The sequence below is a fragment of the Phycodurus eques genome, chromosome 4 (assembly GCF_024500275.1).
Source record: "Phycodurus eques isolate BA_2022a chromosome 4, UOR_Pequ_1.1, whole genome shotgun sequence".
Classification (NCBI taxonomy): domain Eukaryota; kingdom Metazoa; phylum Chordata; class Actinopteri; order Syngnathiformes; family Syngnathidae; genus Phycodurus; species Phycodurus eques.
The window spans coordinates 15986855-15999337 of NC_084528.1; the positions used below are offsets into that span (position 1 = coordinate 15986855).

The 12483-nt window shown below is 46.0% G+C and overlaps 1 protein-coding gene across 1 annotated transcript; it reads right to left on the reverse strand.

Moving 5' to 3' along the window:
• Positions 1-5643: 5643 nt before the first annotated feature.
• cited4b (Cbp/p300-interacting transactivator, with Glu/Asp-rich carboxy-terminal domain, 4b) lies at positions 5644-8290 on the reverse strand. The gene is made up of 2 exons (XM_061675619.1): positions 8004-8290; positions 5644-7472 (listed from the first exon to the last, which is right to left on the reverse strand). Exon 2 carries the CDS (start codon positions 7465-7467, stop codon positions 6727-6729), a length of 741 nt encoding a protein of 246 aa, XP_061531603.1. The 5' UTR covers positions 7468-7472; positions 8004-8290; the 3' UTR covers positions 5644-6726.
• Between the last annotated feature and the right edge of the window lie 4193 nt (positions 8291-12483).

The following is a 12483-nucleotide window of genomic DNA, read 5'->3' on the forward strand; positions in this document are numbered from 1 at the left end:
CAGCAAACCTCAGCCACCAGTAACTCCAATCCATCTCTCCCGGGAAGAATATCACAACCTCACCCCGGTGTTCAGTAGGGATCTTGCCATGTCTATTCCCCCCACCGCCCCTATGACTGCGCAATTGACCTCCTGCCTGGAGCCCCTCTCGCCTCCAGCCGCCTATTTAACCTTTCCCGTCCAGAAAAGGAAACTATGGAAAATTATATCCGCAAATCCCTTGCCTCTGGACTCATCTGGCCCTCTTCTTCCCACCTGGGGGCCTGGTTCCTTTTCGTCGAAAAGAAAGATACCACTCTCCGCCCCTGCATTGACTTCCGTGGTCTCAACGACATTACAGTTAAGAACAAAGCCCTACTGCCCCTCATTGACCCCTCATTCGAATCCATATGCGACGCTCAAATATTCATCAAGTTGGACCTGTGCAATGCATACAATCTCATCTGCATTAAAGAGGGGGTCGAATGGAAAACTGCCTTCAATACCCGCCTCGGACACTTTGAATATCTGGTCATGCCTTTTGGGCTAACCAACACCCCCGCAGTCTTTCAAACCTCAACGACATCCTCCGTGATATGCTTAACCGGTTCGTCTTTGTCTCTTTAGACGACATCCTCATCTCCTCCCACTCTCCCGAAGAACATCGCCAACATGTCCGCCAGGTCCTTCAGCGCCTCCTTGAAAACCGCCTCTTTGTGAAACCTGAAAAATCAGAATTCCACCTCTCCTCTGTACACTTCCTGGGATACATCATTGCCAAAGTACAACTACAACCGGACCCGGCTCAAATCCAAGCAGTCATGAACTGGCCCAATCCCTCCACCCGCAAATAACTGTTTCCTGGGCTTTGCTAACTTCTACCGTAGATTCATTTGGGATTACAGTAAAGTGGCCATTTCCCTCACCAGTCTCGCCTCCACCAGCTTTCCATTTCAGTGGACCCCAGCAGCATCTCAAGCCTTCGAACGTCTGAAGGAGCTTTTCACCAGCGCCCAAATTCTGAGACACCCTGACCCCTCCCTCCAGTTCGTTGTGAAGGTTGACCCCTCTGAAACTGGAGCTGGGGCCGTCCTCTCCCAGCGGGACCCTGAATCCCAAAAATTACATCCCTGTGCCTTCTTTTCCCGTTGCCTTTCCCCATCCGAATGGAATTACGACATGGGAAACCGTGAGCTGCTGGCCATCGTCTGGGCCATGGAAGAATGGTGGCATTGGCTGGAAGGGACCATTTCTCCTTTTATTATATGGACCGACCACAAGAGTCTCGCCTATCTCTGTTCCGCCAAGCCTCTAAACCCCCGGCAAGCTTGTTGGGCCCTATTTCTCGGTCGTTTCAACTTCAGCCTCTCCTTCCACCCTGGTTCTCGTAACGGCAAACCGGACCCCCTCTCTTTGCATTTATTCACCCCCCTCCAACTCGGTAGAACTGGACCCCATCCTTCCCTCCTACTTTGTTGGGGCTGCCACGTGGGAGATTGAGCAAGTTGTTAAGAAGGCTCAGAGAACCCAACCCGATCCCAAGACCGGACCACCAGACAGTCTCTTTGTGCCCAATTCTGCCCACTCAGAAGTACTTCAGCAGGCCCATAACTCCAAACTAACCTGTCATCCCTGAATCACCCGAACCATTCAATTCATTCAACAACACTTCTGGTGGCCCAGTCTGTGCTCGAGGAAAGACTTTGCATCTACCCCCAGCTGGTCTGCTGCGCCCCTTACCCATTCCGACCCGCGCTTGGTCCCACATTTCCTTGGACTTCGTTACCGGTCTACCCCCCTCTGAAGGTAACACCATCATCCTTACCATCATAGATCATTTCTCCAAGTCTGTCCATGATGTACCCTTTCCTAAGTTGCCCTCTGCTTTTGAGACCGCTAACCTTCTAGTCCTTCACGTGTTCAGACGTCACGGCATCCCTATTGACATTGTCTCGGACCGAAGTCCTCAGTTCTCCTCCCAGGTTTGGAGTTCTGCAAGGCGGTGGGCGCAGCAGCCAGTCTGTCTTCCGGCTACCATCCCCAAGCCAACAGCCAGACGGAGTGGGCAAATCAAAACCTGGAGTCTGCTCTTCACTGCGTTGCTGCACGCAATCCCGCCTTCTGGAGGAACTTTCTCCCGTGGGTTGAATATGCCCACAACTCCCTCGCCAGTTCCGCCACAGGTATATCTCCCTTCATGGCATGATACAGTTTCCAACCTCCTCTGTTTAAGGAACAGGAGCACACAGTGACGGTTCCTTCGGTGAAGGAGCACTTACGTCGGGTACAATCTATTTGGAAGGACATCAGGGCTGCCCTGGCTCAGTCAGCCGAAAGAAACAAGCGGTTGGCGGATCTTCATCGCTCCCCTACGCCTGTATACAAGGTGGGTCAGATGGTTTGGCTCTCCTCCCGTGACCTTCCTTTCCAGACCGAATCACGTAAGCTCACACCACGCTTCATTGGTTTTTTTCCCGATCACTAAAGTCATCAAACCCACCTCGGTTCAGTTGAAGCTCCCTCAATCTTTCAACATCCACCCGACATTTCAAGCCTGTCTCCACCAGCAACCTTAGCCCTCCGGCCGTACCCCCAATGCCCCCCCCCCCTCACCTCCTATGTCATCAACGACCATCCTGCCTTCACGGGGTCATGCATCCTGGATGTGGGGCTTTCGGTACTTAGTGGACTGGGAGGGGTATGGTCCAGAGGAACATTCCTGGATCTCTCGCAAGCTTATGACTCTTTGATTTGGTATTTTTATGCGGCTCACCCTGAAAAGCCTGGAAGGACTCCATGAGGCCTCCGTTGAGGGGGGGTACTGTCATGATCTGTGCCCTGCAGTTCCCTCTCTGTCTCCCTCCATCACTCATCACTCCTGCATATAAGCCTGCCAGATCCAGGAATCCAGCGCCAGAGTATTCGCACTCGTTTGTGGTACACAGGCCGACTCTTGTGATTCGTTCTCTTGTGTGTAAGTTGATTACCTGGCTACCCACACTTGTACTCATCCTCCACTTCCAGTGTTCCTCCTGTGTCTCCCGCTTCGCTGCCTGCTCCAACCACAGCGTCAAGCTCTTCCACCTGCTCACGCTCCCGCTTCCTGCACGTTCCTTGTTCCTACAGACCACTATCACGCCTTGGATATACAAACCCTGAGCTACACCCAAATAAACGATTCTCATCTACTCCCTCCGCCTCAGTCTGCTTTTGGTTCCAGTCCAATACCATACGATTATATATCGTGACAGCACCCCTCACCCAAATCCATGTGACTAACTTGAAACTTCTTACACAAGTGAACTTTAGTTTTCTCAACCCAAAAAAAAAAAAAATCTCTTGAATCTTTTTTAATTTTTCCTAATGGGGGCACTGTTGTTATTATTGGCGTTAAATTGGAAAAGCTGCACCCCTCAATCAATACGTCTGACTTGAAATGTCTTACACAAGTCCTCCACATGCATTCCTGTTGTCCGTCCACTATGTATGAGCCATGAAAAGGCACCAGGCCTCTTGTGAGTCGTGGCTTACAAGCTTTAAGTCAGTTAAACCCCCATCAAGGTAAGCATTCTTTGGCCAGTCAAACCTCCCCCAACACCACACACACGCAGACACACATGCACGCAGGCACACACATACACAAACAGAGCAAGGAACCAAATGTTTGCAGTGCTGTAAGTGAAACTAATGTTAGTTAAATACTACTTTTAAACGATTCTTACTCTTTGGTGGCTACTTTTTATTTAAAGTAAACACTGTGAATGTTACCTACCACTGTATTTATGTAGCTAATCTCCAGTAAACACAAAAAAAACCCACCGCCAAGGCTTGATTTTGAATTATTCACATGCAAAATCAATGAGCATTTGCGTTATAATAATTAAATGGTGGGAACAAAATGTAACACACATGAGATTGCAGACCTCTGCGAAAGCTAGACAATTATAAGTTGCAACACTGTTCACATTCTTCAGTGGATTTTTCCAAGAGTTATGTATATTCACAAGTTATGCTAGTAACAAATAAGCAACATAACCTACTCCCACGTTACATTTGAATTACAATAACGTGGAATCTAAATCGAATCTGATTTCAACTTGGATGGACAGAAGGAAGTCAGATTGACTAAAAATTTCTCACTCACAAGTCTGGCTCAAAGTACAAATATATGTTTGATCATAACATTCTACCAGATGGAGGTGCTGTTAATGAAAGCCAGAGTTACAAAATTTAAATTGACGCTCCCCTCACTCTAGAAGCGAATGAATTGAATTAATGAATTTCTCACACAAGTCCAACTCAATGTTCTCTACATGAAAAATAGTTAGGTGTTATTAAACCTCAAAATATTAAGTTTTTAAAAGTTGCACACTTTAGCCAGTATGTATGATTGACTTTAAATTTCTCACCAAGTCCAGCTCCATGTTTTCAACAAAAAACATATTTGGTCTCCGTGGAATTTTGCCAGATGGAGATGCTGTTATCTAACCTCGAAATATAAAAGACTCTCAGCCAATTAAGAGTAATTGATTTGAACCTTCTCAAACAGAAGTTGAGCTGAATTTTGCCTGATGGTGGCACCATTTTTAAACCCCAGCATTTAAAAGGGAGCAACCCAGTAAGTGTGATTTGAAATTTCTTACACGTTTCAAAGTCCCCTCCACACATAAAATCCTTTGAAAGTAACTGAGTACCAGATGGGAGCACTCTTATTGAGTGTCAAAACAACAAAAGAGCACTCCTCACCCAATAACTCTGACTTGAAATTTCTCACTTAAATCCAGCTTTTGTCTTGTAATAATACTTTGGATCATAGCATTTTACTAGCAGCTAAGCCCCCAATTTAAAAAATAAAATAAAATAAATAAAAGGCTTCCCCCCCCTAACCCATTAAGTCTGACTGACTTGAAATATACTCACAAGTGCAGCTCATTGTCCTCTCCAAAACCATTGGATCATAGAATTTTGCCAGGTAGGGGGGATTTAAAAGGCTGCACCCTCAGAAGTCGGACTGTTAGCGAGCACCAAAACATTTAAAAGACACCTGTTAAATCTGATTGACTTAAAAACACCAACTCTTCTGTCTTCTACAAAATATTCTTTTTGATCATGCAGTTTTAATAGCTGTTATTAGGTCCCAAAATTTAAAAGAAAAAAATTTTTAAAAGGCTGCATCCCACACACCAGTGATTGACTTGACATTTCTCACACAGATGTATTGCTACAAAAAAGAAATTTCCACGATTTTACAATATTGGGGCACTGTAAAGCGCCAAAACGACAAAATTGAAAATGCAGCACCTGTTGCGCATTAAGTCTGATTGACTTGAAATGTATCACAAATCCTCTTTGGATCGGATAATTTTATTAGCTGTCAACCCCCAAAAATTATAACATTTTAAAGGCCGCAACCCCCAAAGTTCCCTTGAGATTTCTTACACAATTGTCCATCTTCTACATATAAATCCGACAAACTATTGAGCCCCAAAATTAGAAAATGCAGTTTAGCATGGATTACACTTAAAAAAGTTACGTGACAGGCTTTTTACCAGCCTGTAAAATTCATTGACTCCATAAATTTCGCTTGACATAATTCGCAAAACATGCTAGCATTATGAAAGAGTGAATTCTCACTACATTTTAATGACAACATCTTTGGAAGAATTCTGACCCATTATCGTTATCAGTTTAATTGGATATATGAAAAACTGTAAACAAACAAAACAAAAGCCACGCCAGTAAGAATACAACACTCATCTCCTAGTGGCCTTTTCTCAGCCATGTCAAACAATTGCATAACTTTAAGCGCACACCTCAAACATAAATATTGTATCACGTTTCCATGGCAGAAGAAAGCGACGCGTCTCTTCACCCACAGGTTAAACCTCAGCATTTAGCTCGGGCCCGGGGGAGGGCGACAGCGGGTGGTTGCTTGGTGGGGGAGTGAGAGGCTATGCAATGAATGGAAAAGCAGGCCACACTTCTATCCAGGCCATCTTTATTGATCCTCAAAACCTTTCACAAAGACCTTCCCTCCCTCCTTTCAAAATCTCATCCACCAAAAAAGGGACTATAAACAACCAATAATAATAAATAAGAATCTGCGTGATTAAGGCGGTTCTACGTCTCCATGAGAACACAAAACAGTGTGGACATGTCAGAGTTATACAGCTTCATACAGTACAAGCAGTTGATTTTTGAGAACAGCACATCTAAAAAAAGAAAAAAAAAAAAAAGGAATTCAAACTCTTTCAAAAAGTGGACAATGCCTTGTCAAATTAAGGCTCCTTTTTGGAACTTCTGAGCTTATTTTTAATACCAAGATGGAGGATGATGGGGGGGACCGTAATAATTAACGTAAAATCATGAAAAATCACTTGCCCCGGGAAGTGGTAGTTCTCTTTGTCCGATTATAAATAAATACACCTTGGAGGAAACACAGTGTTATTGTTCAGAGTGGCTTCGTGATTTTTTTTTTTTTTTTTTTTTTTTTTTTTTTTAAACATTCATGTCCAGGAAGTGGGGAAGTGAGACGAGACTTCCGAAGGTCGGGCGAGCCCTCCCACCCTGTAGACCACGAGGACCGCCAGAGTTCTCCTTCTGCGCACCCGGCGCCGTGACTCCTTGGATCGGTGGTCCTAAAAAAAGAGATGAGCACACCGTCCATGTATTTGTCCCATTGGTCCAGGCTAGTTGGGTCGTTTGGGGAAGGGCAGGGGGTAGGTGTGGGGGGTGGGGCGGGTCCTCTCAGCAGCTAACCGTGCTGGGCTGCTGTTTGCTCACAAAGTCTGAGATGAAGTCAAACTCGTTCTGGCCCAGGAAGAGTTCGGGCAGCTCCTGGACCCGGTCCAGACCCAGCTCCATGACCAGCGAGGTGAGCGCCTCCTCGTCGATCATGTCCGCGTCCATGCCATTCAGCGCCAGCGCCGGGCCCGCCATGTGCTGCATGTTGGCCAGCTGGGCCGGGTTCATGCGGTACTGATTGGCGGGGCCGCCCATGTGGCCCCCTACGCCGCCACCCATGGGACCCAGCGGGTGTCCGTGATACTGCGTGTTGAGTTTTTGGAGCTGCATGCTGGCCATGAGCTGCTGAGATGTTAGGCCTCCATTCATGAACTGGCTCTGTTGGGCTTGGTGTTGCTGTTGTTGCTGGACCTGGTGCTGCTGCTGTTGTTGTTGTTGGGCCTGGTGCATGTGATGCTGCTGCCCGTTGTACATCATCTGGTGGTGGTGCCCCATTTGGGCGCCGTTCATCTGTCCGCTCATGGGCCCGCCGGGGGGCACCATGCCCTGCCGTTGACGCATCTCCATGCCGGCCTGGGCGCCTCCGTAGTGCATCATCTGGCCGCCGGGCATGGCCCGCATGGCCGACGTCTGCTGGCCGTGCGGCGGGTGGCCCGCCTGCAGGCCGTTCATGCCCATTCGGTAACCGTGGAGACTGGCGCCGGCCGAACCGTGATTCATGGGCATCATGAGGTGGTCTGCCATGCCTCCTGTGTGGATAATGAGGGGTACAGATTTGGGTGTTAAGATGCCCACTTTGCACACCGTCCCTTCACCTTGCACCACTCATTTTGCATTTTTAAACTAGTGTGTTCGTCCTCCTCTCGTGGTGGGAATAACGTCGTCTTTCAAACGCGTGGCAAAGTCACAATAAGAACAATAACCGCCGCAATTGCCTTTTAAAATGGCTTCAGTGTCCAATTCAACGCAATAGAGCAGCAGGAGGGGGACACGCACGCGCGCACGCACGCACACACGCACGCACACACACGGACACATTTTTACGCACGCAAGGTTGCAACAAAGAACACGGACATCATGCAATGGCACGGCGCGTCTCAATTCGGAGCCTTCTCAACGCGGAATCGTCACAATCAGCTTTTTAACGGCGTCTTTCACAGAAACGAGGAAACAATGGAGCGACGGCGAAGAGGAGAGGAGACATGCGCGCGCACACTGGAACGAAAACCGAACATTCGAGCTTCCAGTTCACTACAACAGAAACAATATGCACCACGTACCGTGTTCAGCTCCACCGAAGGAAGCTGGGGGGTGGGGGGGGGAGGAGAAAAAAAAAAAAAAAGGAAAAGTTACTCCGCTCAAGGCTTGGTCCGGTCCGGTGGTCCGCTGCGGTGAGGAAGGAGAGGGAGGGACAGGAGGGAGGTAGAAAGGGGGGCGCTCAGTGCGTGGAGTCCGCGGGGCCGCGCGTCATTGCCGGGTGAGGTGCGCACAAAGACTGAAGCGTCAGATCTTGAAGCGACTGCCTATTTTCTGGGTCAACTCCGGGATTATGCACATCTAAAAAGCTCCCGAGGAAGGAAGGCGGTCTTCTCCGCGGAGAGAGGAGGGGAAGGGGGCAGAGGCACGGGGGCCCGCCTCCTCCTGCTTCCTATTGGTCCATTAGTGTAATTGTGCAGGGGCGTAGCGGAGAAAAGAAAAGGGCAGTCTTGAGAGCGGTGACACTGGAAATCTATTTAAATACTCTCCTCCCCTGCTGTGTTTTACACTTCCCCCCCCAAAAAAGACACCTTGTTCAGACAGATACTGTATGCTATCATAATGTCCTATAATTCAATACTTGTACTCCGTTGTGTTCTTCCACTGCTGGATTGATAGATGGACAGACAGTTCCCAAAGGAGTCGGTCGGGGATAGACACAGCTGAATGCACTATAAAGGCATTTTGTGTCAATGCCTCACCGATCTTGTCTGTTTATCCAACTACCTACAAATAGATGTTCACACAGCAGTGTTCAATCAAGTTTCGCATTAAGAAATTATTCATTCCAAATATTATTACTATCATCATCAGCAAGTATATTGTATTTGTACAGGCTTTACCACAGCGATGACTCACAAAAGTGCTTTACATGTTAAAGTACAACACGCACATACACACGAAAATATAAAAAACTCTGACATAGCCGTGCCTTTATCCAGACCCTCACCAAAACTTTAATGGCCACTACTTTTACTCAATGCTGTATAGTCGCTCTTACCATTATTGGCACTCATTCATTATTTGCATAACCTGTATAACATCTTCAGAAATAAATGGAAATGTACCAAACTTATATTATCAGGATCTTTTAATTGGAGGCCCAAAGAAAGGTAACAAAGAGAAGTGTTTTTTTGTTTTGTTTTGTTTTTTTTCCAACTGTTGTAATTTCATAGAAAAATCCAGAAGATGGCATGTGCAGCAATATTGGTACCGCTCCTTAATATTTGGTTACACACCCTGTGGTCGGAATGACAGCCTCCAAACATTTCCTGTATCCATCTATACGCTTGTTGCACTTCTCAGTTGGTATTTTCTCCCATTCTTCCTTTGCAATTTGTTCAAGCTTTTGAACATTTGCAGGGATCTTTTCCCCAATGGCAGATTTCAGCTCCCTTCAAAGATTCTCAATTGGATTGAGATCAGGACTCATTGCTGGCTATTTAAAATGGTCTTTCCACCCCACCCCCACCCCTTTTCAACCATTCCGGTGTGCTTTTAGATGTGGGCTTTGGGTCTTTGACTTGATGGAGGACCCGTGATCTGTACCTTAAAGTTTACTTACACTAGGTAAGACATTTCGCTCTAAAATCTCTTGATCATTTTCTGATTTCATGATACCTGTGATACAGTCAAGGCCTCCAGTACCAGATTTGGCAAAGCATACACAGCATTATGGATCTTTTCCTTAAAGGCTTTATTGCGCGTTTGTGTGCTTTGCTAAAAAGCTCTATTTTTGTTTCATCTGTCCATAAAATATTGTTTACCATTTGCTCTTTTGTATCAAACACAAGTTCGCTATAGAAAAATTTTGTTTCACTTGATTCATTTTCTTGGAAATTTTCCACATTTAGTACTTAAACTTCATGGGTGGAAATAAGGGTGAGCACAACTGTATGTCACAAAAAGCCTGTAGGATGATAGCTGAGGTTAAATTTCCGATTGGTGCATTTTTAGATAGATCGATATAGACAAAATAGGATAGGATGTTTAGAGACAGTGAGGTTTTTACATGACTTCAATAAAGACAATCAAATTAAATTAGTCCATGTCTTAATGTAGTTATTGCTCACTCTCAATATGACCTTATCTTGTTGTTTTTGTAACCTAGATTCAAGCAGACAATTCTCATTTACAATGCCGAAAATGCAGTTTACATTGTAGTGTCTTATTCTCCCCCATCGACTTCATGCCAAAGCCTTTCTACTGGAGTGTAAAGTAGCTGTTGTGATGTCATCAGACAGATTATTCAAGAGAGAGAGGGGGGCCCCATAGGAAAAGGCCTTGCAGCCAGCTGACCTCCTTTTTTATTTTATTTTGCGACAGAGAGACAGGATGCAACATAAGCGTAGAAAGGTGGCCATGAAGGAGGCAGCGGCCATTTAGGTGATTAAATGAGCCTGCCTTAAGTGCATGGATGTGGAATAAATGTGAATCCAATTGTGGGAATAAGGTCATTAAAATAACATGTTCACGTACTATATGTTTGTGCACGTCCACTTCTGGTTCATGTGACCTACCGAGTGGGTCCTTGTGAGGAGGGGAGCACAGAGGAATGTGCTATTCTAGGCCATGTAGCTACAGCTGTGCACTGATGTGCTTCGTGTGCTGACTATCGATGCGGCCCTGCACTCACCAGATGCACGTGTTGCCGATTGCCCACTTCAGAACAACGACCCCTTGCCTGCTATTGCAAATGAAACGAGCCCCCTGAGTGTATACATGCGGGAGACGATCTATTGTTCGGGGAATTTGTCTGTAAATGACTAACAGTTGGCAGGCATTTTGCCTGTGTTTGACATTGTCCGGGGTCACAGTATTAATAAGCCACCCCTAGGTAAGGAGCACTCTCCACTGAGAATGTCACCCAGCCAGTCAGTCAATGTAAATTGTACTCCCAGTGATTTTGGTTATTATCAAGAAAACCATGGAAAATGGATAGATATCAGCTCTTAAATTAAACACATGAGCTATTTTTGTTGTCATTATATTTGTCCAAACAAATGTAGCTGTAGCTGTAGCAGGCATTAAAAATGAACAAGAAACTGAAGAAACAAGTGTGGTCGAATATTTTTTTTCTATGATTGTACAATAGTTCATTAGAAAAACTGCTACATTACAGCTTTTTGTTAAAGGCGGTAAGGTACATTTTGGGGAATTTGCAGGATTTTTAGGGTGGCCCACGGCCCTGCGTCCCACTTAAATAGATCCGCCCCTGCCCGACGACTCACATTATGTTCAGTTTCAAAACAAGAGCAATCTATTGATGAATCATCCATGTGATATGTTTACAAATTGGAACTTGACACGCAGCAGAAAGTGGAGAAAAACATTTTTGCTTCTGAAACTGAACTAGTTTTACTCATCAGAGCTTATGAAGTGAAATGTTACTGTTTTCGTTGTAAATGGTGTCTGTGTCTTTGCATATCTAGAAAAGCTCTATATAAACCCCCCCCCCTTTTTTTTTTTTTTTTTTTTTTAACGAATAGTAGTCATAGTAGTTAGCCTTTAGCCTTGTTTCTACTAAGTAGTCCGGTTTAGTATAGTAGCTTTTTTATGCATTTGCATTGTAAAGGCCTCTTTATACTCCTGCGGTCGCGCTGCCGACAACACCCGCATTGCATCACGTGACCGATGAATGGGCCCGCACGGCCCCTTTGCGTAGCTTGACGCGCACACGGCAAAAATTGTTGCTGCGCGTCGAACGCCGCGGAGATCATCTCTCGTGATTGGTTCATTTTAATCACATGCTGTGATGACATACTCAGCGTGCCCCTTGGTTCTTCATACCATCTACGCCGCCGCCTTCGTGATCGATTTTGGAGCATAGTTAAACGTATCATCGGGTCATCTAGGTTCATTTGTTCTAGCAGACACTGTTCCATTGTTGTAGCTTTGTTCCTTGTTACGGAAAGCAAAGGAAAAACGGCTACCGGAAATGGCCCATAAAATGCAGAGGAACCTCCACCCTGTGGTGTCCGAGCCAATACCAGCTGTAGCGACACCCCCGACTTGGAGGTGAACTGCAGTAGATTTTCAAAACTGCGCACGTGCGTTGCGCTCGAGTATAAGGGCAAACTACACGCGGGACAGCCGCAGTGACGTCAGCGCAGTCGCCGTCCGCACAAGTATAAAGAAGCCTTAATGCGTGCCAGTCGATCTGACCAGAACAGTCCCACTTTTCAGGGCACTTGCATTGCGGGCCATGTCAAATATTATTTTTACTATACGCCAGACTTTGGAGACCCCTAAGCTTTAATCCATACAGCCAAACATAGTGAAACAACAAACATTTGTATAAAACAGCAATGATCCTGCTTTGTGTATATTTCATAAATGTATCCTGCCCTCTGACTGTAGTCCATTATTTTGGGGGGCAGAGCAAACACAACGCACACATGCTCACAGCTGCCTTGAGCCATTTATTGATCCCTAACGTGTGAGCGAGTGAGCATGGGTGCTTGCAGGGAAGGTGGGGGTCATGTGACTGTGTTAATCAGAGCA

Excerpts from the sequence above, each read along its gene's own strand:
- cited4b (XM_061675619.1), bottom strand. The coding sequence starts at position 7,467 with ATGGCAGACCACCTCATGATGCCCATGAATCACGGTTCGGCCGGCGCC.